We start from the raw sequence: 26,119 nt of genomic DNA, 5'->3' as shown, positions 1-26,119 counted from the left end.
GGAGTATAATTGCTTTACAATGGTGTGTTAGTTTCTGCTTTATAACAAAGTGAATCAGCTATACATATACATATATCCCCACATCTCCTTCCTCTTGCATCTATCTCCCTTCCACCCTCCCTATCCCACCCCTCTAGGTGGGCACACAGCACCGAGCTGATCTCCTTGTGCTATGTGCTGCTTCCCACTAGCTGTCTATTTTACATTTGGTAGTATATATAAGACTTAATCTTGAATCAAGCAGTACCTATATGAGGTGCGCTCTCAGAAACTCCAGAAAACTTCCCTGATCAGCCTCTAGTTGGAAGATGCCTCTCCTGCCAAGCTTGTTTCATCTTTTTAGTCTGAGTCCTTGAACTCTGTCAAAATTGCAAACCTTTGTATAATTGGTAACAATTTTCATTGTCATCAATTATGTATAACTTGAATAGGAACAAACGTTCTAAGAGTGCTTTGATTAAGTAAAATGCAGTGAAGGTTAAGGGGAAGAACAACAGTATATATAACTAACTGCCCCCAGGAGTATTTTCTGTATCCAGGGAGAGAGATCTGTCCTGTTTAATCTAATAAGTGGGGAAGGAGCCAACAGTTGGCAGGCACTGAACTAGAACTGGGCGTACAAAGGTGAGGGGGAGCAGTCTGTGCCCTTGAAGAGCTAACCACCCAGGCGTGTACAAACAAAATTTCAATATAACATGATAAGTACTATAATCCCAAAAACCATTTATCCTTGATTTTCAAATAGTCTGCTTAGTTGTCAGTTGATGTATCAAATCATGTGTTGCAATCTCTGATGCAGAAAATATGGTTTGCCTGAATAGAGGCTTTAAAGCACCACAGAAGCTCAGTGGTGAGCATGACTGACTCAGCCTGGAGGGTCTGAGAGGTCTTCACAGAGGAGGCAAAATTGGGGTTTAATACTCAACAATATATGTGACATTTCCTGGCACAGGGGAGAGACAGAGGTTTTAAGGCAGACAAGTCAGACAGATCAGACAGGTCAGCGTGTGCAAAGGTGTGAAGTGGGAAAGAGCTTGGTCTGTTTTGGGGTGGTGATTCGATGTGGCCAGAGGAAAAGTTACCCGAGCTGGGGGCAGGAGGGGTGGGTGGGAGGAGACAGGATGAAAGGCAGGCAGGAGGCAGCACGTGAAGGGCTTTTACATCAAGGGCAGGAAGCTGACCAGTAGGATAGCCACGAACCATATATGGCTCTTGAGTATGTGAAATATGGCCAGTGCAACTAAAGGGCAGAATTTTTTGTTTTATTCATTTTATTTATGTAAATTTAAAAATGGAAGTAGTCTAAAATAGATAGGTAGATAGATAGATAGATTACACGTTGAAATGATAATATTTTAGATGTGTTGGTTAAATAAAATATATTACTAAAATTAACTTCACCTGTTTCTTTTCACTTTTTAAAAATGAGACTACCAGAACCTTTAATGTGTTAAGCTCACATTATATTTCTGTTGGGCTGTGCTGCTGTAAGCAGTTGGGAGCCATTGAGAGTTTTTGTGCAGGAAAAGAATGTGACTGGGTTGAGGTTTTATAATTACAGTTCTGATAGTAGAGCAAAGGCTGGCTTGGTGGGAGAGTGCACCTTGAAGTAAGGTGACCAGTTAGAAGGCTCTTGCTATAGTCCACATGAAAGCCAATAAGGACCTCAAAGAGGCAGTAGAGATGGAATGGCGGAGCTGAATTGAAAAGATATGTAAGAGGGGAAATTGGCATGGCTTAGTAATGGATTGGCTGTGGGGGTGTGTTGTACAATGAAGAATTTGACTTTTGTCCTTGGTTTCCAAGAGGTAACCCTGAAGTCTTTGGACTTTCCCATGTGTCTTTGTTATTCACGATGGGCCCCTTGGATCACAACTGAGTTTATGCTAATACGGTGACTCATGGTGGGTCACTGAGTTTCAGGATAGGGACTGGCCATGCCAACCATGGTCACATGAAAGACCAACCATGTGATTAGGAGGTTGAGGCTTTGAGCCAAGTGATATCAGCTAGACCTCTGAACTTTGGGGAGGGGAAGAGAGAGTAGAGTGATTTCAGTCACATGGTCAATGATTCCAGCAATCATGCCTCTATAACGAAACCCTAATAAAAACTCTGGACACTGAGACTTGAGTGAGCTTCATGGTTGGTGATGCACATTGATGTGCTGGGAGGGCGATGCATCCTGAGGACACGGAGACTTCACATTTGGGACCTTGTCCTGTGGTTTCTTCTTTGAGCTGGTCCTGATTTTTATCCTTTTATCATGAACTATAACCAGAAGTACAACACTTTCCTGAGTTCTGTGAGTTGTTCTAGCAAATGATCAAACCTGAAGCGGTCATGGGAGACCCTCCAATTTATAGCTAGCTGGTTAGGAGTGCAGGTGAAGTGGTTACCCCTGAGCTTGTGGCTGGCACCTGAAGTGAGGACAGTCTTGTGGAAGAATGTGCCCTTAGCCTGTGAAATGTAACCTGTCTAGCTAGTGTCAGGATTGTATGGCAGGGTGAAAGAGAACAGGTCAAGGATGACTTCACAGATTAAAAATATAAGGAACCCAACAGGAGATGCAGGTCTGAGTCAGAGCAGGGGAAAGTGGATTTGGTGTTAACACCTGTCACCTTTGAGGTGTCTATTGTCTTCAGGGTTGAGATGTCTATAAAGCAATGCAGTTGGAACCCAGGAGCGAGTCTGGGCTGGAGGTAAAGATTTGGGGGTGCTCCACTGAAAGGAGGTTGAAATAGGAATTTTTCTGCTTTGTTGTCCTCTAAGGCTCCTTGTTCCTCCATCCACTTCCCTCCCACTCTACAGATCTTCCTGTGCCTTTGTCTTTTCTACCCCGCCCCAGTTATTCCTTCCTCTTCATGCTCTTCCCACTCTGGCCTGTACTGGCCCCCAGAACTGCCTTCCTGCCCTAGTGTTGAGCCAATGATCTGTAGAAGCTGGATAAACAGGTAGCTCTCAGCACACCTTCCCCCACCCTGTGTACAGTTCATCCTCTTCTCTCACCGATTTTTATCTGATAATCTGCCTACATGACTCTTGCCCTTTCTACCTTTTCTTCTGGATGCAGAGAGCACAACTGTGAACCTTTGCAGGTGGAGTTTGTCTTATCACTCAGGCATAATATAACATGGTGAGAGTTCATGTTTTTAAATGCCAAAGACGTTCATTTTTCTTCCCAACAAATATCTTAGCACCTAGTATGTACTTAGTGTTAAGGATATAAAGATGAAAAGACATATTTGTTTACAGTCGGAAGGAACTTGAACACTTACATGTTAACCAAATTCTTTTGATCATGTGACTATGTGTAAATTGTAATTGAGGAGGTAACCTAATATAAATCCATCTTAGAGCTGACAGAGGTTAATACATTCAGGATGAGTCATAAGTCTTTTTACTGTGTCCTCAAGAATCTGTCCATTAAAGAAACTGGATTTCAAAAAATAAAATATTTCTTCTTTTTTGGCTTTTAAATTAATGCCAACCATCTAGATTTTTAAAGTACTTTTCATATCCTATCATTCATATATATATTTCATATACATTATTTTATATGTATATATATTCATATTTATGTACATGTATTTTACATATCATATACAACCTCCTTTTCCCTTGCTCTGACACTTCTGTGAATACAGGCATGTGGTCTAGGGAAAGAGGAAGAATTATTTTATTTTGAGAGAAGCTCTACGAAAACAGAATGAAAACAAATCTATAGAGGTTCCAAAGACGGCCACTTGTCAAAGGACTATGCAAGGATTGGCTCTATTCCTTGCTACTCTGTACCATTCAAAACCTGGTAGCATCAACATGACCTGGGAGCCTATTAGAAACGCAGAATCCCAGGTCCTAGCAAGACCTACTGAATTAGAATCTGCATTTTAAACAAGATACCCAGGTCATTCAAATGCACAATAAAGTTTGAAAAGCACTGCTCAGAGAGTTTCACATGGAGTTTTGTGAAATGCTATTATTATACAAGAGAAATTAGATTTCAATCCCCTTGTAAACACTGACTGCTTGTTAAAGACCCTTGGTGTGGTGGCCAGCATTTTTAATGAGCTGGCAGAGAAAATTGTCCACTTTTGGCTCGAGCACATTCTCCTACCTTAGGATATGGAGAAGAATCTTGAAAGAGGGACCTTTGCTCAGCACAGTTGTGCAGAGATGGGCTGTGTATTGGGGGTGGACCTGAGCAAACTGAGCCCAGTTTCTTGATGCTCCAATTTCTTGGAATGGAGGTTGGGAAGAAATGTGGTCCCATGAGCAACAAGGCCCGCCCATGCCTAACTGAATGGCGGGACACTTTTAGAGCCCAATGTTTCCCTCTCTTGGTGGTTTAAGAAAGCAACTTTCCCTGGATTCAGAATTCAGACATTCCCTCATTGGGTTTCAGCTTTTGGGGTTTTGCCTGGGTTTGAGATCTGTACCTTCTCCTGAGTTAAGTGCCTTTAGACTTGGGGGCTAAAGGTTTGGGTTTTCACTTGGAACTTGATCATATTGTAATTATTCATAGTCACCCTAGGGAAGGAGGAGCTCATGGAAAGTGCACCGGTTAAGAAGTATGGCCAGTAGTTCCTTGCTGTGCCCTTGTATTAGTTTCCTGTGGCTTCATTTATACACTACCACAAATTTGAAGGCTTAAAACAACAGAAATTTGTTCTCTCACAGTTCTGGAGGCCAGAAATTGGAAATCAATCTGTCTGTAGGGTCGTGTTCTCTCTGAGAGCTCTAGGGAAGAACGTTTCCTTGACTCTTCAGTTTCTGGTTGCTCTAGGTGGTCCTCGGGTTTTGGCTGCACACCTCCAATCTCTGCCTCCTTCTTCAGATGGCTGTCACCTCGACCTTTCTGTGTCTTCCCTTCTGTCTCTTATAAGGACATTTGCCATTGGATTTAGGGCCCACCAGGATAATCCAGGATAATCTCATCTTGAGACACTTAACTTCATTACATCTGCAGAGATTCTTTTTCTAAATATGGTTACATTCACAGGTTCTGTGACTATTTTGAGTGATCCACAAATCAATCCACTGCAGACCCTAACAAGCTCTGTGGCTCTGGACAGCTATTTATAAAATAAGATAAGCCTCAGGTTTCTCATCTATGAAATGAGATCTCTATTAACAATAGTGTTAATATTTTCTGACTCTAAGTCTTTTACTTGAGTGCTCTATCCCTAGGCAGAATAAGACAATTAAAGGGAACACCGTCAAGTGTGTGTGTGTGTGTGTGTGTGTGTGTGTGTTAAATAACGTCATCCTTATGGTTCACTGTTTTTACATTAATTCTTTAAACACATATTTGTCTAGGACGCAATTCCCAGCAAGGTGTTGGACTACAGTGATAAATGAACAAAATATACGATTCCTGTCTTAATGGAGCTTACATTCCACATAAGCTTACATTCTCTCCTATTGGAGAAGAGACACAATAAAGAAGTAACCAATAAATACTCAAGCTAATTAGATAATGCTACTTTCCATGAAGGAAATAAGGTGACGGACAGAGGCACCAGACAGGATGACTGGGAAGGCTTCTCCAAAGAAAGGATATTTAAGCTGAGATATTAAAAATGAAGAAAAGCCACGAATAAGGTGGTTCAAGAAACTGAAAGGAGGCCTGTATGACTGGAATAGATTTTTTGAAGCCTCCATGTGAAAAGTGAATTATGGAGAACAAAGCTAACAGTGTATGTGAAAAACCTTGAAGGATTTTGGTGGACAAGGTGTCAGTAGTGTGCCGGGGGTGCCACTGCAGTCCCTGCGGTCGTGGGCTGCGCAGGCAGATGTCTGGTCTCCACAGGGAAGATGTTGGTCCTGTGCTGCTCAGAATACCCTCAGTGTGTTCCATCTGGGCACTGTGCATGGTCCAAGTAAAACTGGGTCAGTTAAGGACCATCTTTGTTTGTTTGTGTGTTTGTTTTTAAGCATCTTCCTTCCTCCCTCCTGCCCTCCTTTCCTTCCTTCCTTGCTTGCTTTCTTTCTTTCTTTCTCCCCCCTCCACCCCGCCTTCTTTCTTTTTGTATTTTGGCCATACTGCGTGGCATGTGGGGTGGTTCCCTGACCAGGGATTGAACCCGTGCCTCCGCAGTGAAAGTGCTGAATCCTAACCACTAGGCCACCAGGGAACTCCCAAGACCATCTTTGGACTGCGTAAAGTTAAAAAAAATCCAGATCTGACTCCAAATGATTTGAACAATAATGCAAATCTTTACTAAGTTTTCTTAAACTTACAATACAGATGTTTGTGTGGAGCACCACAGAAAAAGAAATCTTTAAAAATTCTCTTTAGACATCTTTTTCACCCAAGCTCCACACTCGTGCTAGCCTCTCAGCTTCTCTTCTCTTGATTGCTGTCCTTTCATACCCTCCACCCCAGTGCTGTCTCTCCCATCAGCCCCTCCGAAAAGCCAGGGCTATCCATGTCTGCCCCTTCCTGCACTTCCCACTGGGAGTATATTTCCCTCTCTAATTTCTCCTTTCACGACAAGCAGCCCACCCACCACAAATAAACCTTTCAATTCATTGCACACGCTTTAAGATGGCCGTGGAAGATAAATACAAGAGATATTGAAAAGGTATGATCAACAGGACTCCGTAACTGATTGGCTAATCATAACATACTCTAACATTTATTTTGTTCTTGCTATGTGTCACAGCCTGTGCTATTCTATGAAGCAGACGGTGTTCTTATCCTCATTCAAAAACGGGGAAACCAGGGCTCAGAAAGACTCCATGACTTGCCTAAATCCACAGAGCTGGAAAATAACAAAGATGGGATTTGAACCCAAGAAGTCTGACTCTGGGAACTGGACATTTCACCCCTGTGCTGGGGTAGAAGGGTGAGAGAAGTCTGTGATGATCTCCTAGCACTCAGGTTAACTAACTGGGATTGGTGAGTCCATCAACACAGGTAGGAAAAATAGGTTAAAGGGCAAGCCTTTTGTTTTTGGGGTGGTGTGGCTAGTGTAAGTTACTGTTACTCCTATGTTAAAACTCCCAGTTTATCTCTAAGGGTAATGTAAAGAGTGCTTCTTTTCTGTTTTCCTGCCTTCTTTATTCTGCCTTTGTAGTAACTGTTAACTCTGATTTTTAGAATGCAATACACCAAACTCTTCCTAAAGAAATATAAAAAGATCGGTGGAGCACACCCAAAGAAGATTCAGAATCAGAAATGAAGCACTGATAGCTTCATAGCTTTGTCTGATCTATTTGACCACCTTCCATCCTTAGCAATTGGAGTGGATGGCTTGGAGGGTACAATCTGGGGCTAATGGGGGTTCAGACTCTATCTATGCATCTGATGCAAACTATCTGGGTAGTGCCCAGGTGCTTCATGTCCCCTGGCTACTTAGGTTCTTGGCAGCCACACCTATGATTGGGATAACTCCTGCTCCCTTCCTCCCGACCCACATCAATCTTATAGTCATTGGGTGCTCCAGGATTCTCACAAAATTTAACCAAGAACTTCTTCAGACAGTTCCTCTCCATGGTTAATGGGGAGCACCTTTTGAACAAGTTTCTTATTCATAGACTCACAAGCAAGAAAGCTGCCCACCAGAATCAGTCTCCCTGGACAGCAGGTGCGGCTTTTGATACCACATTATTCTTGCTGGTTCTCTTCCCTGACCTCCCTCATCCTGGACTAAGGCTGCTTTTGCCCCTTACGGCACAGTCACAGTTTGTTTTTCATATTCAAGGCCTGGTTTCTGAAAATATCAGAGGCTTGACTCACAAAAGAGAGACAGTTTTAGAATCCTTTATGATCATTTTCTAGATCAAAACACTGGGTTTCTAAGACACAGAAAATGAGGACCAGCAAGGGTCTTCTTTTGCTGTCTTCTGCTCTGGCTCTCCCCCAGGGTTGCTTGGACTCATCAGTCTCAGTGTATTTGTATCATCCAAATAAAGTCACTGACATAGAAAACAATCTTATGATCACCAAATGGGAAGGGTGGTGGAGGGATAAATTAGGAGTGTGGGATTAACAGGTATACACTACTGTATATAAAATACAATGGATAAACAACAAGGGTCTACTGTATAGCACAGGGGGCTATATTCAATGTCTTATAATAACCTATGATGGAAAATAATCTGAAATATATAAAAATATATGTAAATATATATAGATAAAACTGACTCACTTTGCTGTACACCTGAAACTAACACAATACTGTAAATCAACTATACTTCTATAAAAAAATTTAAAAATGAATTCACTGATATTCACATTATATCATCCATGCAGCAGTTTTACCCTATGGGTCCTTTGATATTAGAACAAGCCTTCCCTCTTGGTGCAAGTGAGACCTTTGCTCTAGTTTTCTTCACAAAAATCTCTCCTCCTCTGTCTGCTAAGGCTGCAGTTATATTTTTCTCCCACTTCACAGATGGGGAGAAAGAAATAAAGAGCTAAAGCTCACACACATAAACTCTTAATCAATCCTTCCTCCTGTCTTTCCCAACAGAACTTGATTTTCCCCAGGTGTCACTCACTACTCTCCATGTATCAGTCATGACTCAGACGCCAGGGGCTCCAACTCTGGTCCTTATTCATTTAAACCAATCAGAACATGGCAGACCTAAGTCAGCAAATTCAGGCTAGCAGGAAGGACCTGTACTATATGCTTAGAGGAATGGTTTCTCTCTCCATTCCTGTTGGTTATGAGCAAAGAAACACATTGTCCCAGTTGCTGACCCCAAAGAGAATTAGCTTTAGGATGAAGCTTAAACTTGGATGGCAAAGATGAAAGTTAGAAAGAGGCCATTGATAACATATGTAAGCCATTGAAACACCCAAACATTATAGCTTGTTCTACATTTTGTAGGCTAATAAATTTGCTTATTATTTTTGCCAGTTTGTGTCAAGATTACTGTTTTTGTTTTTGTTTTCTTGGTTTTTGGTTTTTTTGCTACCAAAGCATCCCATCCTACCCTGTACTTTAATCTTCTCCACCACAGGAAATCCTATCACTCTCTCATCAGTTATTCAAGTCAGAGACTTAAGAATCATATTTATTTTTTTCTTTTCCTGCACCACCTCCAAAATTTAATAAATCAGAAAGCCTGCTTGCTCTAACCTCCAGAATATATTCATAATCCATCCTATACCTCCATCTCCAATGCCACCATCTTAGTCTGTTATCTCTCACATAACATCTACAATAGCTTTCTAACTGTTTCCCCTTCTCCCACCTTGGCCTTCCTATAATCTGTTATCCATGCAGAAGTCAGAACGATCTTTCTGAAACATAGTTTGTGTTATTCATTGTTTGAAACTTTCTAATGGTTTCTCACTTTGAAAAACAATCCAAGTATCTCATTGATTTAGTTGCAGTAAAGACTACATCACTATTAAAAAAAATCTCAAAATACAGTGACGTAAATAAGACAGAAGTTTATTTCTCTTTCACATAAGAGTGAAAGACAGTTCTGCTCCATGAGGAGCAGAATGGCAAGACAATTCTGGCAAGACAATTCTACTCCATGAGGTCTTTCAGAGACCCAGATTCCTTCCATCTTCTTGCTCCATCCTCCCTTAAGCAAGCGTATTGTCCTTATTTGCATGGCTGGTCACGCAAGGGAAGGAAAAAGAGAGGAAGTTAAAGATAAGCATTTTCCTTTCAATCAAGCGGGGTGGGTGTCGCACACATCTCCTCTGCTCATATTCCTTTGGCAATAACATCGGTGGCATGGCTGCACCTCACAAAAAGAAGGCTGGGAAACTCTGTCTGGCTAGGTGTCCAGATTAAAGTCTTTTACCCAGGAGGAAAAGGAGAATAGATTTTGGGAGGATGACTTGCAGTGTGCCATGCTTATTGTGGCTTTCAAAGCCTACATAACCTGGCCCTTGCAGGCACTCCAGCATCATCTCCTGCTTCCTTCCTAGTTCACTAATTCTGAGCCACAGTGGCTTCCTTTCTGTCCTTCAAACATCCTGAAATCCTTCCTACCTACATCCACGTGCACTTGCTTTCCCTTTGCCTAGAACGCTGCCCAGTGATCCTCGCAATCTAGGTTCCTTCTTATCCTCCAGGTAACAGCTTGAAAATGCCTCCTCCTTAGAGAGGCCTTCTCTGACCACCCTTCTACTATTGTCGTACCTCTTAATAATTAATGTCTGTAATTCTGCTTTATTTTATTCATTACACTGATACTTTTATGAAATCATTTCTTTATCTCCATACTGGCTGTCTCTCTCACTGGAATCAGAGCTCCAGCAGAATAGGGCTTTATTTGTCTGGTTCTTGTTTACTGAAGTTATTTGGTCAAGAACATCATGTAGACACAATGGGTGCCCAACAAACCCTTTTTAAAACAAATTGAGTAAAAAGATAAAAGGATCCTAAGCAATTTCTCCCCATCTCATCCTGTGCAATTATCATTTAGATCAAAATTTAAGACTTTGCATTTATTCCTCTTAAATTTATTCTATTAGACATGGCCCATTGCCCCAGTTTGTAGACCTCTCTTGGGTTTTAATTCTGGATTGTTCACTGACAGTGGGTCTGTAAGTTCTTCCAAGCATCCCATGTGAGCTGGCCATCAGCCTCCAGCCCTGGGTTAATGGACAGTCAATGTTCCCAGCTCCTTTAATTTATGTTGCTTTTTCACTGCACTTCCCTTTTAATATGTGCTTCCACAATCTCTACACTTGTTTACAAAGCAAGAATTAAGTGTCATGGGCAAAAATAAACTCAAAATGGATTAAAGACCTAAATGTAAGGCCAGACACTATAAAACTCTCAGAGGAAAACATAGGCAGAACACTTTATGACATAAATCACAGCAAGATCCTCTTTGACCCACCTCCTAGAGAAATGGAAATAAAAACAAAAATAAACAAATGGGACCTAATGAAACTTAAAAGCTTTTGCACAGCAAAGGAAACCATAAACAAGACCAAAAGACAACCCTCAGAATGGGAGAAAATATTTGCAAATGAAGCAACTGACAAAGGATTAATCTCCAAAATTTACAAGCAGCTCATGCAGCTCAATATCAAAAAAACAAACAACCCAATCCAAAAATGGGCAGAAGACCTAAATAGACACTTCTCCAAAGAAGATATACATATTGCCAACAAATACATGAAAGACTGCTCAACATCACTAATCATTAGAGAAATGCAAATCAAAACTACAATGAGGTATCACCTCGCACCAGTCAGAATGGCCATCATCAAAAAATCTACAAACAATAAATGCTAGAGAGGGTGTGGAGAAAAGGGAACCCTCCTGCACTCTTGGTGGGAATGTGAATTGATACAGCCACTATGGAGAACAGTATGGAGGTTCCTTAAAAAGCTAAAAATAGAACTACCATATGACCCAGCAATCCCACTACTGGGCACATACCCTGAGAAAATCATAATTCAAAAAGAGTCATGTGCCACAATGTTCATTGGAGCTCTATTTACAATAGCCAGGACATGGAAGCAACCTATGTGTCCACTGACAGATGAATGGATAATGAAGATGTGGCACATATATACAATGGAATATTACTCAGCCATAAAAAGAAACGAAATTGAGTTATTTGTAGTGAGGTGGATGGACCTAGAGTCTGTCATACAGAGTGAAGTAAGACAGAAAGAGAAAAACAAATACCACATGCTAACACATGTATATAGAATCTAAAAAAAAATGGTTCTGAAGAACCTAGGGGCAGGACAGGAATAAAGACGCAGATGTAGAGAATGGACTTGAGGACACAGGGAGAGGCAACGGTAAGCTGGGATGAAGTGAGAGAGAGGCATGGACTTATATACACTACCAAATGTAAAATAGATAGCTAGTGGGAAGCAGCCGCATAGCACAGGGAGATCAGCTTGGTGCTTCATGTCCACCTAGAGGGGTGGGATAGGGAGGGTGGGAGGGAGACGCAAGAGGGAGGAGTTATGGGGATATATGTATATGTATAGCTGATTCACTTTGTTATAAAGCAGAAACTAACACACCATTGTAAAGCAATTATACTCCAATAAAGATGTTAAAAAAAAAAGAAGTAATGAGAAATTAAAAAAAAAAAAAGAATTAAGTGTCATGGGGATTAATGAACCAGGCTTCAAGATACCTGGGTGCTAGTCCAGTGTCTGTTGTCTTTTTAAAAATTACCTCAAGAAAGTCATTCCCCTCTTTGTGATCTCATTTTCCCATCTGTAAAATAGAGGGAAAAATTGCCTGTTATGCTTTCCTCACAGATTTGTTATGAATCAGATAACAATGCACATAAACATGCCATGGGACAATCTAAAATTGTATGAAATAGGAGGTAATATTCCAGACAGCCAGGGCTGACGATAGGAGTCAGGGAGAGGCTTTGCAATGTGGGAAGATTGTTGGGGATCCAGGAGCTGTTCTCTGGAGCTCATCTCCAAAGCCATCAGTCCTCCATCCTTCACTTACACAATAGGGCATCTTGTCCTTTCTTCCCCCAGTTTTCATGCTAAGTATGGAAACACCTCCTCAAAGAAGCCACCAAAAAATCCCTTTGTGCTAGATGACAAGACAGAAATCTTGCTAAGAAGGGAGATATTAAAATTCTGTTATAACCAGTTTAACACATACTAAAGTTCCTCAAAAATGCCAGAAGGGATTTCATTCATAACAAATAAAATAATAAAATCTTTAAAATATTCTTTTCATATCTCCCTCAAGATCTTACACCCCAATCTCCTTTTCCCCCCTCTCCAAACTCTCCTAGCTCATCTTGACCATTATCTTTTACCCTTTTCTCTCCGACACTCTGCTCATTCCATGTGAATCCACTGAGCCAGGCCAGGGTCCTCTGGGCTCTGCCCTCACTCATTACCTTGTTTTATATCACAAATTGCAGACTCTGAGCTGGCCGTTCCCAATACGGTGGTCACTGAAAGAGAAAGAGGTTAAGGGGTGCTCATAACACTGATATTTTCTACCTATCGCATTGATTTGTTGCCTTTTAGACTAAAAGAGACTGAGGCTCTGATATGGTGGAGAGGAAGGGAGCAGACCCAGAGGCGGTCAGAGACTGAGTAGGTTTCTCTGGAAGCTCAGCGCTCCATCTTCCCCACTACCTGGACAGGATGTCTTCCAGGCCCCCCCTGAGTTGTCCAATCCTGATATCTCTGTCTTGGATACATAGCTTATAATCCTTCATGGTTCTCATGAGCTTGGGGATCGTAATGGCTGGTCTAGGTGCTGGTGAAAACACACACAAGCAGCTTGTGGCCTAGAGACTGGTAACTTCTTTCATGTCTCAGTCACAATGGCATCAAAACCCTCTATGGATATAAATCCTCAGTTGGAGTGAACAGCTGAGGTTGGCAGCCAGTATAGGGCCTCAGGTGTTTCTACCTCCAAAATCTTCGGCCTCTCGCCCATGGCTTATAGGTGAACACAGTCCCCATCTCCTGCCCTCCAAATCCCTCTAGGCTTACATGTCACTGAGAAAGGGACCAGTATCTTGGCAAGTCCCTTTCAAAAGTTTTCCAACCTCTGCTTTAGCGTATGGCTAGGAGGAAAGCCTCAAGGTGACTGAGGTCATCTGTCCTGGCTGAGCAGTGACCTGGATATGGAAGGGTTTGGGCATATTCAACCAGCATGGGAGTGACTGCTGTCCAGCCCTCCTGCGATCAGAGCTTTCAGAATATCCTAACATGATCCCACTTTGGTTTAGTTCAGCTAACGATGGAGAACTTATTGTGTACCACGCACCATAGTGATCTGAAGGAGACAAAAAAAGCATACTTTCAAAGAACTTACATTTCAGTGGGTGGACAGACACAAAAAGGGATTCTTTTGAATTCACGTTGAATGCAGCGACAGGATGAACACTGCCGGGCAAGCAGGGAACTGGGGCTTTTAGCTCAGCATGGTGGGAGCAGGGATTCCTAGAGGATGTGACACCCAAACTGAATCTTAAAAACATGTGTAAGGAGGTGCCCAAAGAGGGTGAGGAAGGCATTCTGCAATAAAGGCACAAAGATGCAAAACAACACAGTGTATTCAAGTGCTCCTAATGATTCTGCCTATGAGAGCACAGCAAAGAAAAAGAAAAAAGAGAAGTTGAAGTAGAAATTGGCAGTGGAGCTGCAATGGCAGGAAGAGGTTGGACCACAGAGAGCCTTGTGTACTTTCTAAGGCACTTGACCTTGTGTCAAGAAGACTGTGGAGAGCCAGAAAAGTTTTATGCAGGGTGTGACAAAGTCAGACTTTGGTCTTGCCAGGTATGGTAATTTCAACTGTACTATTTATTTCAGTTTTCTGATTAGGAAATATTTACACATCTGGAATTTTGTAACTGAGGGTCATTATCAAGGTGTGATATGGCTTGTGTGAGAGTGTCCGGCTCTCACTCTTGGATGATCTATGTGCTGCTAAAATTTTTGCCTGGATCCAGGGGCTCCAGCACCCACCCAGTTCCTGGCACACAGCCCAGCGCCCCAGCACCCAGTCCTCTGTGCGGGTCAGCACTGCCTACTGTCAGGGTGCCTTCTACCACAAGCCAGAGTTAAGTGGTTCCCTTTTATCCCTTACAGTTCTTACAGTGAGAGTCTTTAGGTAGACTTTTTTCCTTCTAATACTCTGAGGAGCATTTGGCAGCTTTATAAAAAACAAAACAAAGCAAAACAAAACCCAGGTCTCCATAAGTCAAGAATTTAAAATATTTTATTTGGTTTCAAATTTCCTTGAGAGCAAAAAAATTGTGTTGATAAGTTTCTTGGAATGAGAGGTGCATCTGCTGTGATGCAGAGCTGTTTGCCAGCTCTTGAAGACTTCTCCTTCTGAAGCACTGAAAGTGGACACAAGAGCCCTCAAATGCCTGGAGAAGAGGTTTCCTTTTGAAAACGCCCCAAGGCCTGCTCTGAAGGACGAGAGTTTGGATCATTGTGAAAATCCACCCTCGTTATATTGAGTTATTTAAATCTGAAGAATCTCTATGGGCGCTCTCCAAGTTCTCCTCATGGGGAGGCCTTGGGCATGGTGTTTGCTTTGCTTTGAGAGAATATCTCTTAATAAATGGATTTTTTCCCCTCAAGAAACTGCTGCTCTAAACTTGTTAAAACTTGTTCAGCATTTTGTTTGAATTTCTGTGTCAAATGCTGGAATGGAAAGTGTAAATCTATGGTCAGATGGGTAGGAGATATTGGTTGCCTAGAAGCAATTAATGAATTTTTTGAAAAGATATATTTAAAGTCACATAATCTAACATAAAAATTATATGTACAGATACATACATCAATAAACTTTCTATAGCATGTACAAATATTTTTTGGTCAACAAATGTCCTCTGTAGCATTAGAGGTTTGGGGTGGCACAGCCCTGTTTTCCCATGACCAATGCCACACACATGTACACAAAGAGTACAAGTCAAATGAGGGCTCCGAGGGACAACTATCTCCCTCATTGCAGGGTTTCCAGTAACCTTGTGAGAGAATGCAGCTTTGGTCTGAGGCCGAGATGCCTCGTGATGACTCTACCCAGGGGCGCCCTCCCATGAGGGAAGTAAGCACAGAGGTGCTGGCCACCCTGAGGCAGGAAATGAAAGAGGAAGTGGGACCAGAAAAGAGAGCGTGGGGTCCGTGAACACTCACGTTTACACGTGAAATGTGGTCCGGTGAGCTGCAGGGATTCTCAGGAATCCAGTTAGTTCTCCTCTCCTGCTAGTACAGAAAAAAATAAAGAGGTGGATCGGGAGGCTAGAAGTCCCCAGTTCTGTAGGGCTTGGAGAGGAAAGGAGAAGGCACCTTGCCGAACATCAAGTATTTCTCTTGAAGCTAGCTAGAACTTCTGACAACAAAGTGGAAGGTGAATTATTAGGGGACAACACTGGAGGTGGGAGAGAAGAAAGGGGGATATTAGACTAACCCAGGAAAGAGATGAAAAGTCTTAACTAAGGCAGTGACGCAGAGACAGATTTCTCAATTTAGAATGAGCAGAGTATAACCAAGGAGATACACCACTATGTGGAAGGCTCTGGTGAGAATTTTCACTGAATTGCAGAGAAAACAGCCCCCTAATGCCCTGGATAGGGATATTACACCTCAGGGGTGTTCAAGGCTCCATGACTGTAGGAGAAGAATCTTTCAGCATGCAGTAGTGGATGCCCGTTGTTATGGTATTCTATCTGCCCAGAATCCCTTTTCCTACTTCTATTCATAACACCTCCCTCCCTCCTTTGGAGAAGTGGTCTTATCCCACTATCCAGTCCATCACTGAGTCTCATCCTTCTAGTCATAAATGGACTTGCCATCTCTCTGGCCACAAGGATGAGCTCAAAGATGGGCACATGACTCAGCATGGGTCAGTCACAGCCTTTCCCCAGGATTGTTCCCACGGGTAAGACCCTTCACCTATCTGGGGCCATGTGAGCTGGAAAATTGTGACTCTTGGACTGCTAGTGACTATATTCCTGCCTTGTAGAGAAGGTCTGTCCTCAGTGGGAGAAAAATGTAGATATAAAAAGACAAACAGATGTGAGTGATACACAGGGAGAGAATCTGAATACATCACAACCCAGATTTTCCCTCAGTTCCTACAGCTCTTCTTCCATCCCATGATCTATCCCAGGATCTTTCTGATACACAACCTCCATCTCTTCCTTTTTTTTCTTAAGCTAGCCCGAGCCGGGCTTCTGTCATTTGCAACCAAAAGATTTTTGACTAATACTGCTGCAAAAAGAAAGCAACTTCAGCTGGAACTTCAGTGGCTGTCGCTCTGGCATGAAGGAGTAAGACAAGCCCGTTGCCTGAACCACTGCAGCAACACCAAGAGGCTATGGGAGAGAGGGGATGGTAGCAATGTCCATTATAAATGAATTCCATTCAGCTGAGCAAAGGGCTTTTATAAGAACAGTGCTAAAAAGAAGTTGGCATATCTCTCTCTCTGCTTTGCTCTACTGGAGACTGAACATCTCAGGAAAAAACAAAACAAGCCAAGAATACATTGGTGCTGGGCTGCAGCACAAGATATGTAAACAAAATATAAGAAAACATCTCTTGAGAGCAAGGATTGTTTTTTATAAAAAGTGTTTTAATGTAAGAGACTATGGAATCTTCTCTGCTTGTTTTTTTAGAGACAGAGCGAAAAAGTGAGAGCGAGAATGAGAGAGAGAGAGAAAGAGAGAGAGAGAGAGATTCATCTTTTTACAGTCAAAGGCCAGGGAATGGACGGTTTAAATCCTTTGGTTGCACAGTTCAGTGACATAATTTTTGCTTGTTAATGAGAAACTGACTTCACTGTAATTCTGTAGCATCTGAGTCTGAGCTGACCTCAGTACTTATATTTCAATGGTGTTAAAAAAGAACACATTAAAATAGCTTTAAATCAAGGGAGGAATGTGCTTCATTTCCACTTCGTACCAAGCAAGAAACATGAGGTTTTCCCCAAGTGGTACCCACAGAAGTCTACCCTGAAACTATAACGTGGAAAGATCTAAACTTGCAGAACATACCGAAGGACTCACCACTTCCAAATAAAGAACTCCTAATGCACTTAATCTGATTTTCCATAAGTGAATTAATACACAACTTTTTAAGGATACAACTCTTAGACACTGTGAGGCACACTTCAATACCTTGAGTCCTGGAAAGTTAGCACCAGAGGCGTTCCTTTATATGTGTGCCACTAGATGGCGTGTCAGGCTAACTCACTCCCCTTCTCTGAGCAACTTGCTAGCTACCTCTACACCTCCTGCCATACTTGGTGAGTCATTTCAGGCCACTTGATGAGCATTCAGGAAATGCTTAATACCAATTCACCAGAAATGTAACTTTCACCTAAATGGTGTGATGAGTATTATTAGGATGTCTCTACCAAGATTTTTTTCAGAGACTGAAATCAGCCTACTTCTTTATTTCTTGAATTGAATGTATATAAAAACATGACTTTTACATTAAGCAAACAGAAATCAGTAGGGTTAAAACGTAAAACAGTTGATTTTTCCCCACAACTGCCTAATTCTAATCCATCCTATGGGTCTACTCCTTCCTTGCTTCTTGAATGAAATCTAGATCCATAATTTCTTTGGTTACTCTTGAATAATACATGGCATTCTGTTCACTTTTAACTTGCCCAAATAGTCTTACTTCCATAATTAAAATAATAATTCTTTTATAATGATCAAACTGGACAATTTGTAAAGTTAAAGTTTCTTGCTCTCCCCTATTGTAGGCTCATTTTACTCTAGAAGCTTGCATTAGAGAGAAAGGCATGTACCTTCTAGATTTTCCCCACTAAGCACTTCCACTGCTTCTTCCCTCAATCACTTATTCTTCTTGGACCCTCCAGGGTTGCTGTGTATATGTATGTAGATGTGGAGTTATTATGGAGAGAATGAGGACAGGTAAGGAGCAAGAAAAGTCTTTCTTGACTGGCATCAATACAATATGACATTTTACCAAACATGAATTCACAGTCAAAAACTACAAAACATATAAGGAAACAAGAAACCACGAGTGAGAGTTAGCAGAAGTAACAAACTTCAAAATTACACCCACAAAGAATGCAGATATTAGAATTATTGGGTATAAAGTATAAAATTAGTACATTTAATATATTCAAAGAAATAAGAGGGAATTGTATACAACAGTAAGGAGCAAAACACTATCGTCAATGACCAGGCAGATTTGAAAAAGAACTAAATTGAATTTTTATAAATGAAAAATTTATAAAAATTTATTAATTGAAATTAAAACTCAAAGGAAGGAGATTAGGGGAAACTAAAGAGAAAAGTCATGAAGTGGAAGATAAACTTGAAGGAATTACCCAGAAGAGACCACAGAAAGACAGAGATGAAAAATACAAAAGATAGACTTAAGCAATATGTAGAATAGAATGAAAAGGTCTAACATACATTCAATTGGAATTCTTAAAAGAGAGTTTAAAGAGGAGAAGAAATATTTGACATGTTAATAGCTGAGAGTTTTCCATAATTAATGAAAAATCCACAGATTCAGGAAGCACAACAAATCCCAATGTGAATAAGTAAAAAGAAATCCACAACTGGTCACATGTTGATTAAGCAAAAAAAAAACAAAAAACACACACTAGAAAAAAGAAGAAAATCCTAAAAATAGCCAGAGAGACAAGACAGATTACTTGTAAAGGAAGGATAATTAGATTGGTAACTGGCTTCTCAAAAGCAACAACAAAAGCAGAAGGGAGTGGAATAATATCTTCAGTGTGCCAAGAGAAAATAACTATTGATTTAAAATTGTATACTCAGTAAAATTATCTTTCAAGAACAAGAATGAAGTAAAGATTTTGTTTGAGACAAATACAAACTGACAGAGTATCCTACCAATAGACCATCACTAAAGAAAACTTCCTTCGGCTAGAATGGAGACGTTTTCAAAAGCAGATCTGAAATGCAGGAAGAAAAGATGTGTAGAAAAAACAAGTAGGTGATTCTAAACAAACACTTTATAAGTCAAACACCGTATTTTATAAAAGCTGAAAAGCAAGATAGAATTAAAGCAATGGATAAAATAGCAGAAAGTTCAGAGGAGGTAATCAGAGTTACACTGTTTTAGTGTCTAACTTTAAATTAAATCTACATGTGAACATTTTAAAGTTAACCATTAAAAGAAGAAAATTGAGTCCAGATGCTTCAAGCAAGGACAAATTTTCCATTCAGCCAGAACCCTAAAGTCTGGAACTCCCTTGAGACGGCCTGGCCAAGATGAGAGGATTAATTGTTCTCTGGGGGTACTTATCACTTCCTTTGCTAACAAAAGTTTTAAGTTGCCTTCTCTAAATTATGATGGTGTGGAATTTTTCAAATCTCTTCAGAACTTAAAATGTCTTCCCACAAATAGTGTCCTTCCTCCCTTCCCCAAGTGCCATTTCTAGCAGGCAAATGCTTGGACCCTTCTTGAAAATGAGCTAAGAACCATCCCATTGTCCAATCATCTTTCCTACTCCTCAACTCCTGAGTGTCAGACAGTCTGTGGAGAGTGGTGAGAGTGGCCACAAAATGTATCCGGGCTGTAGCTTATTAAAATCTATAAAAACGTACATTACACTCTGTCAGTACTTGCCTCTAGTCCCACAGTATTCATTCCCCATTACAGTACTTAAAACAACCTGAGGAGGTCATGTACTGTATGATTTTTTTTCCCCCTGCTGAGATCATTTAATGTCAGATCATGATTAAACATAGTTGTGCTAAATCATGAGTTCTTCATAACCAATGTAGGTGAAAATGCTTTATTTAGTTTAAACGTTACAGACAAATTCACTTTGTATGTTTGACACTGAAGAAAAGTCATGGGCAACAGTGATACAAGTATTTCAGTTTTGATGCCACAGACAAGGCACAAAAATAACTGGGCAGGTGACTCTCATGAAGCAGCTTTCTGACCTTTCTTTGTCCTGTTGTTCCTTCTATTCCCTTTTCCTTCATTCCCACAAGGAAAATTCTCATTGGACAGTGCCCAATACCTTTGTTAATAGAGTGGCTTTTCTGAAAGCCAAGGTAAGAGGCAAGTTTGTATCTCTTCTAGCCTCCCTAGAAGAAATGAGCCACACGACATGCACCTGTATCCAGCCTCACCAAGAAACCCTAACATAACTATTAACTAAAGTGCTGTATTGGCTCCCTCTATATCTGGCCCCTCTTACTTCTACCTAAAATCCCCAAATGCAGTGAAGATGCCAGATAGTTCGTTCCAGGCAGGTCACCCCCAAGCCCCGGAATTCTGAGTCTAGATGAATTTGTAGTCTGGCTCAGAAATTCCTCTTCAGGAAGGACTCTAAAATCTGAAGCACATTTTTATCAAAGCCTTTTCCCCTCCAGCATGGCTAGTGAAAATGAAAGTCTCCGGGAGTAGAGCTGACTCCCTCTCAGAGCAGTATGTGAGGGCCAGCGCTTAGGAGGATGAAGCAGCCGCAGTGCCTGTCTCCATAGATCACCCCGGTGATGCCATGATAAGCGTCGCATCCGGGACTCTTCTCCCCAGACGCTGGGCTGATTCCACTCCACGGGTACTATAGGAATCGGAAGGAACCCTTGACAGATGGTCAGAAGGCCTGGCTCTATGATTTAAAAACTTACTTGACGATAGGCAAATCCCTTAGCCTTTTTCAGCCCCCGTTTGACACTGTTTGATGGGACCACCACGTCCACCCTGCCTCTATCACAGGGGTCTCTGTGAGGATCAAATGAGATAATGCATGTGAAAGTGGTCTGTAAACAGTAATACACCAGAAAAATAATACAAACTTTATTCTTACTACCCTCAGGCAGTGCAAAAGCTCAGGCTGCTGCTTAAAGCAGCTCCACACTATCCTTGCTTCTCTCTGTTGTTAAAAGCCCCTTACTTGGAGCTTCACTGAGCGGCTTCCCGGGTGAAGAGAGGAAGGATACTGGCGGGAAAAAACTAGGCACTTTTTTTTCTTTAAGTACCTGGCCCCTATTTGGGTGACTCTGGATCTGTACATCTTATAAATCAATTTCATACCCTTGTAAGATTGTGGCAGCATTTAAATCTGATGTTGGAAGGATATATAACATAGATTTTATTGTTCTTGCCCATCCCACTTTGGGTCTAAAGGCGGAAGTAGGTGTTGACCAGCCAGGCTGACGAGTTGAATGCTTCAAAGTGATTTATTTTTGCCAGTTCCCCAATGGTCTCTTTTCTTTCTATTCATGATCTAAGGTTTGCTCAGAATGACATCAAGGGAATGAGAAAACTACCCGTAATTCTTGTTCTCAGATCTGAGATTGTCACAACAGGATCTCTATTCTAGGACTGGAAACAACTGGAACAGCCTGCTGGGGCGTGCTCCCAGCGCTCCTTTCTCTCTGCCTCACACCGTTCTCCTACCCCTGGACCCTGGCGAGCCAATCACCAGCATCGGAGTCAGACTGCCGGAGGGTTCCCCACTGCCAGCCCCAAGGGAGAAAGAGCGACCTCAACAGGACATTTGAAGAAAAAAGGTCGAAGCCTGAGGAAGCCTCACGACCAAGTGTTTTGGGGCACATGATGAGGTATGATCTAGCGTAAGATTTCCCAAATACATGTGATCATAGGACTCTCCTGAAATACGTGTTAAAAGTACAAATCCTAGCCCCAGACCCACCCCGTCAATCTCCCAGGCAGGGCCCAACAACACATTCTCAACAGCAATCAAGTAATTCATATGGTTCGGCAATCTGGGGAAACACTTATCCAACAGAAAAGACCCAATTAGGGTTTTGACTTCACTAATGGCAGCGATGGCTTATCTCTCCATCTATCGAGAAAAGAGGGGGTGAGTTACAACACTAGCTGTGACCTTAGCCTCTCTCAAAGGCTGCCTAAGTTCTCATCAGATTACCTACAGGAAGTCTTTCAGACTATTTAGAAATATTTACAGATGTGGCTAGGTCTTTTCAGCGTGGAGAGCCGTGGGCTAGAAGGGCAGCCACTTCTCATGCCCAGTTTGCGCAGTCCCGTGCCAGGTGCAGAGCATGGAGATGAGGCCGATCATCTCTGCAGGACATTCTCTGCATTAGTGGAGGTGGACAGCAACACTCACGGCTGAAGAAGTGAACCCCTGGAGAGCTCCCCCGTGAGCACGAGGTCCAGCAAATGCCCCCAGCTTCCTCGTAAGTCTCTGCATGGCCTAGAGAAGTTCATCTATGCCACCTGCATCCATGCCCCCTCATCCAACACGTCCCTGACTCAGCTGTGACTCACAGGCAAACACTCTCACGCGTCATCCCACCGGGGCCTCTGCCTTTCAACCCTCCCCATCCTAACTCACCTCTTCCAGCTCAGACTTTTTAATATTGGCTTTTCAGATCACTGAGCATATCTTTAAATAGGATGGATGGACAAACACACACAACAGAAATATCAAAATACACCCATTTAAATTAAAAACCTTTAATTCTCTGGGTTTGTTGTAATTTATCCATAGCAATATTTCATATTATATGCATAAAATCTCCCAGTTCTTTCTTGGGCATGTCTTATTCCCCCTATTCGATGGCAGGGTCCCCATGGACGGAGACCAAGTCTTACACAAGTCTTATCTTGTACCCCCAGTAACACCTAGGAAGGAAGCTCACGTGTATAAGCACTTCCTATGCAGGACAGACTATTTAGGGGAGAAGAAACAGAAGGATGTGTTGAGAAAAGCTGGGGTGCCGAGGATGGCCAGCTTTGCCTTTACTTGTCCAGTCAACCTTATCTCCTGTCCACATACCCAGAAATGACTGTTTTCTCTCTCAACTGGAGGCCTGGAGGTCCGAGTGATTTATGCAGCCCTTCGGAGGACAACCTGGTCCCATCTCCCCAGGTTATTTCAGTAGCCTGTTATCATCTTTGTATTTTTTATTGTCTGTCTGTAGTTCTGTTGTTTGGGGACTGCAGGTTTCCAATTTTAATAATTCTTTCCCATGGCTCCCTTCAACCTTCACCAAAATCATACATGCCCCTGACTAATAAAAGCAGTATTTTTGGTCTCTGCAGCTGGTGCTACGGGGCTCTTTGGTGGTGAATAGCCTGACACAGTGCTCAGTATAATGAGATAATAGCTACTGCAGCTACCCAAGATTCTCTAAAATTGCCTGAGCAAGTTGAAATCCAAAGCTGGTGACTTAAGAAATGATGTTTTAATCATCTTTACCATCGGAATCGGGGCCCAAAAAGACAGACTAGACCTAAAGCTTCAGAGGCCAGGGACACCAGCAAGTCTAAAACTCAGCACCAGGGTTATGGCTTGTGTCTTCCAGCCCTTGGAAGTGCCAGCACTGGGCTGAACTGTTCTCCTGGTTCCGCTCACACAGGCCAAGGCCACTGTGAAGTCCTTTGGCAGGCCAGTTCTCCCCCAGGCAATGATATCAACTCATCCTTCTGACCCTCACCTAGCCACTTCTTTATTTCATTGCACACATAGGACCGGTTTGGAAATGCCATGAATTAAATGGATACCAGAGGGATGGTACTCTGAGAAAAGGGCCTAGCTCCAGTCAGACGGTTCTGGAGAGACGAAGGAGATGCTGAAGAAGAAGCCTTTTTCAGAGGTTGTCCATGGATCCATAGATAGAGGATGGACCACTGCTGGGAGCAGAGGGATAGCGCCAAGCATCACTGTCCCCCAGTATTTGACCCAACCATGTATCCCACCATAACAGTGTGGGATGAAAAGCTGCGACAAAAGTCTGTCAAAGAAAGTGGAGACTGAGAGATACCTAAGGTTAGATGGAGTCAGGGTTTTAGGGCTAAACATTCAGACAAGAAGAAAAAGCCAGTTTTTCCTTGAAGAGAAATGAACATTTAAAGAGTGCACCAACTTCTCATGCCTTGAGTAGGAATCAGCAATTTGGGCTGGGCTCAGGTAGGCAGTTCTTCTGTTGGTCTTGGCTGGGCTCCCTCATGTGTTTGCAATCAGTTGAGAGTTGATAGGCCGCCAGTTAGGGTGATGGGGGTAACTGGGCCCCTTTCTCTCGTCATGCAGCACGCTAGCCCAGGCTCATTCACCTGGTGGTGACTGCAAGTTTCCCAAGAGCAGCAAGAGAGGACAAGCCCCATGCACAAGAACTTGTCAAGTCTCTGCTTGTGTCACATCTGTTATTGGGCCACTGGCCAAATCAAATCACATGGCCGGTCCCAGATTCAAGGGGTTGAGAAACAGACTGCACCTCTTGATGAGAAGGGAAGAGTGGCCATTTTTCACACTCTATACAAATTACAAAATCCAGAATGATCTAGCTTTAGGATTTAGGCAAAATCTATCATTTAGACAAGGGTGGGAGTAGGAAGTGCTCCTTCCTGAGAAAGTAATACCTCTCATCTCCCAAGAGCATCTAGAGTGGCAGCCTGGTGAGGCCCAGGGATGCCTGTCCCACACTCAGGTGTCCTGGAGTGATGAAGCTGGGATGGCAGGAACAACTCATGGTAAACGAAGTATAAAACACACAGAAGATCCAGTGGAGTCTGCGGGGGAAATGGCCCATATTCAAATTATAATGAGACAATATATTCTTTTCTTCTTAGATTCCTTCTCATTCTTCTCTATTTTGCATTACTGTCTTCTCCTCTTTTGCTCCCTCTTCTCTTTCATGTGTATATTTTAATCATTTATCAAAAGGCACCTGATGACAACCTAATCAGAGTGCAGACGGAGGCAGGGCTCTGCGTGTGGCACCAACCTGTGGAGAGTCCAGGAGAGGGGAGGACAGGGAGAGCCCTTGATGTCCAAGACTCAGACGTCGCTGTGCCAAAAGAGAAAAAGCAGTTTATGTTCTCAGGATGGAAGAAGAAATACCACTTCGACAGCTCTTGCTTTGTTCCAGCCACTCAAGAACTGTCATTCAGAACAGTACACTGAAGTCATTTCTGTGACTGTCCCACAGGTCACTGTCACTGAGCTCACCACAGGCCTGATTTCAGTGTAACAACAGTCATTGACTAGTGACTGGGAGGTAATGGGGCTAAAAGGTATATTTTGTCTGAAGCTATCTTCCGCTGTCAGTGAATCCCTTCTAATAGTAGTAATCAATTCTGTCTCTAAGCACAGCACAGGAGGTATAGAAAAGCAGACTGTCGGCATAGGCATTATCTGGAAGTTAGCAGTCCAGAGCTAACTCCCTTTCAGAATTGGAAAAGGAATCCTGGTTTGGCTAAGGAAGGAGATTGGGCAGGATGAACTCTGTGGGTGAGAAACTCCATGTGTGGGAATGTGCTCACACGTAGTTGTTTTCTTGATGAGCTTCTCAAACTAGTTAGATGGGCACTGAGGTTTGGAATCAGCCTCCCTTAAAGGCTGCCCCCCATCCCTTGCCAAAGCAAAGATCAGCAAATCTTCCAAGGTGGTGGCCAGAGAAGGTCCCGGGCCTGCTGCTTCTTGGATTTGTGTCTTGTTCCCGTTTTCTGCTTCTGATTTCTAGTCATCCAGAGAGTTGTCTTGAAAACAAACATCAGACCACAAGGGACATCCTGGTTGGAAAGTCACTCTGGGGGAAGAGCAGGAAGAGCCTGATTAAAGAAACCCAACACAACACAACAGATGGTTCCCTGGGCAGAGTCCACACCTGTTCAGAGCCTGGCACATCCTGACTTTTAGGGCATTTCATTAGGCTTGTGACTACTGTCCCTAAGCCTTAACTGGTGCTGAAGCCAACATACATCTCA

The 26,119-nt window shown here is 42.4% G+C and overlaps 1 protein-coding gene and 1 long non-coding RNA gene across 6 annotated transcripts in view; one reads left to right on the top strand and one right to left on the bottom strand.

Annotated features, from left to right (window-relative positions):
- Positions 1-515: 515 nt before the first annotated feature.
- On the top strand, positions 516-23,584 carry LOC309649566. Its single transcript, XR_014257205.1, has 2 exons — positions 516-20,580; positions 20,845-23,584. It is a non-coding gene; the product is annotated as an uncharacterized lncRNA (long non-coding RNA).
- ILDR2 (immunoglobulin like domain containing receptor 2) overlaps positions 22,852-26,119 on the bottom strand; it is a 58,214-nt gene continuing 54,946 nt past the window's right edge. For all 5 annotated transcript variants that reach the window (XM_082438100.1, XM_082438102.1, XM_082438103.1 and 2 more), the window contains one exon: positions 22,852-25,941. In XM_082438100.1, the coding sequence (XP_082294226.1) occupies positions 25,906-25,941 (36 nt within the window). In that variant the 3' untranslated portion in view covers positions 22,852-25,905. The remainder of the gene's footprint in view (positions 25,942-26,119) is intronic.

This window comes from Balaenoptera physalus, assembly GCF_965194825.1.
Source record: "Balaenoptera physalus genome assembly, chromosome: 1".
Classification (NCBI taxonomy): Eukaryota; Metazoa; Chordata; class Mammalia; order Artiodactyla; family Balaenopteridae; genus Balaenoptera; species Balaenoptera physalus.
Note: the sequence above shows the minus strand (reverse complement) of the source record. Positions and strands in the feature narration are given on the sequence as shown.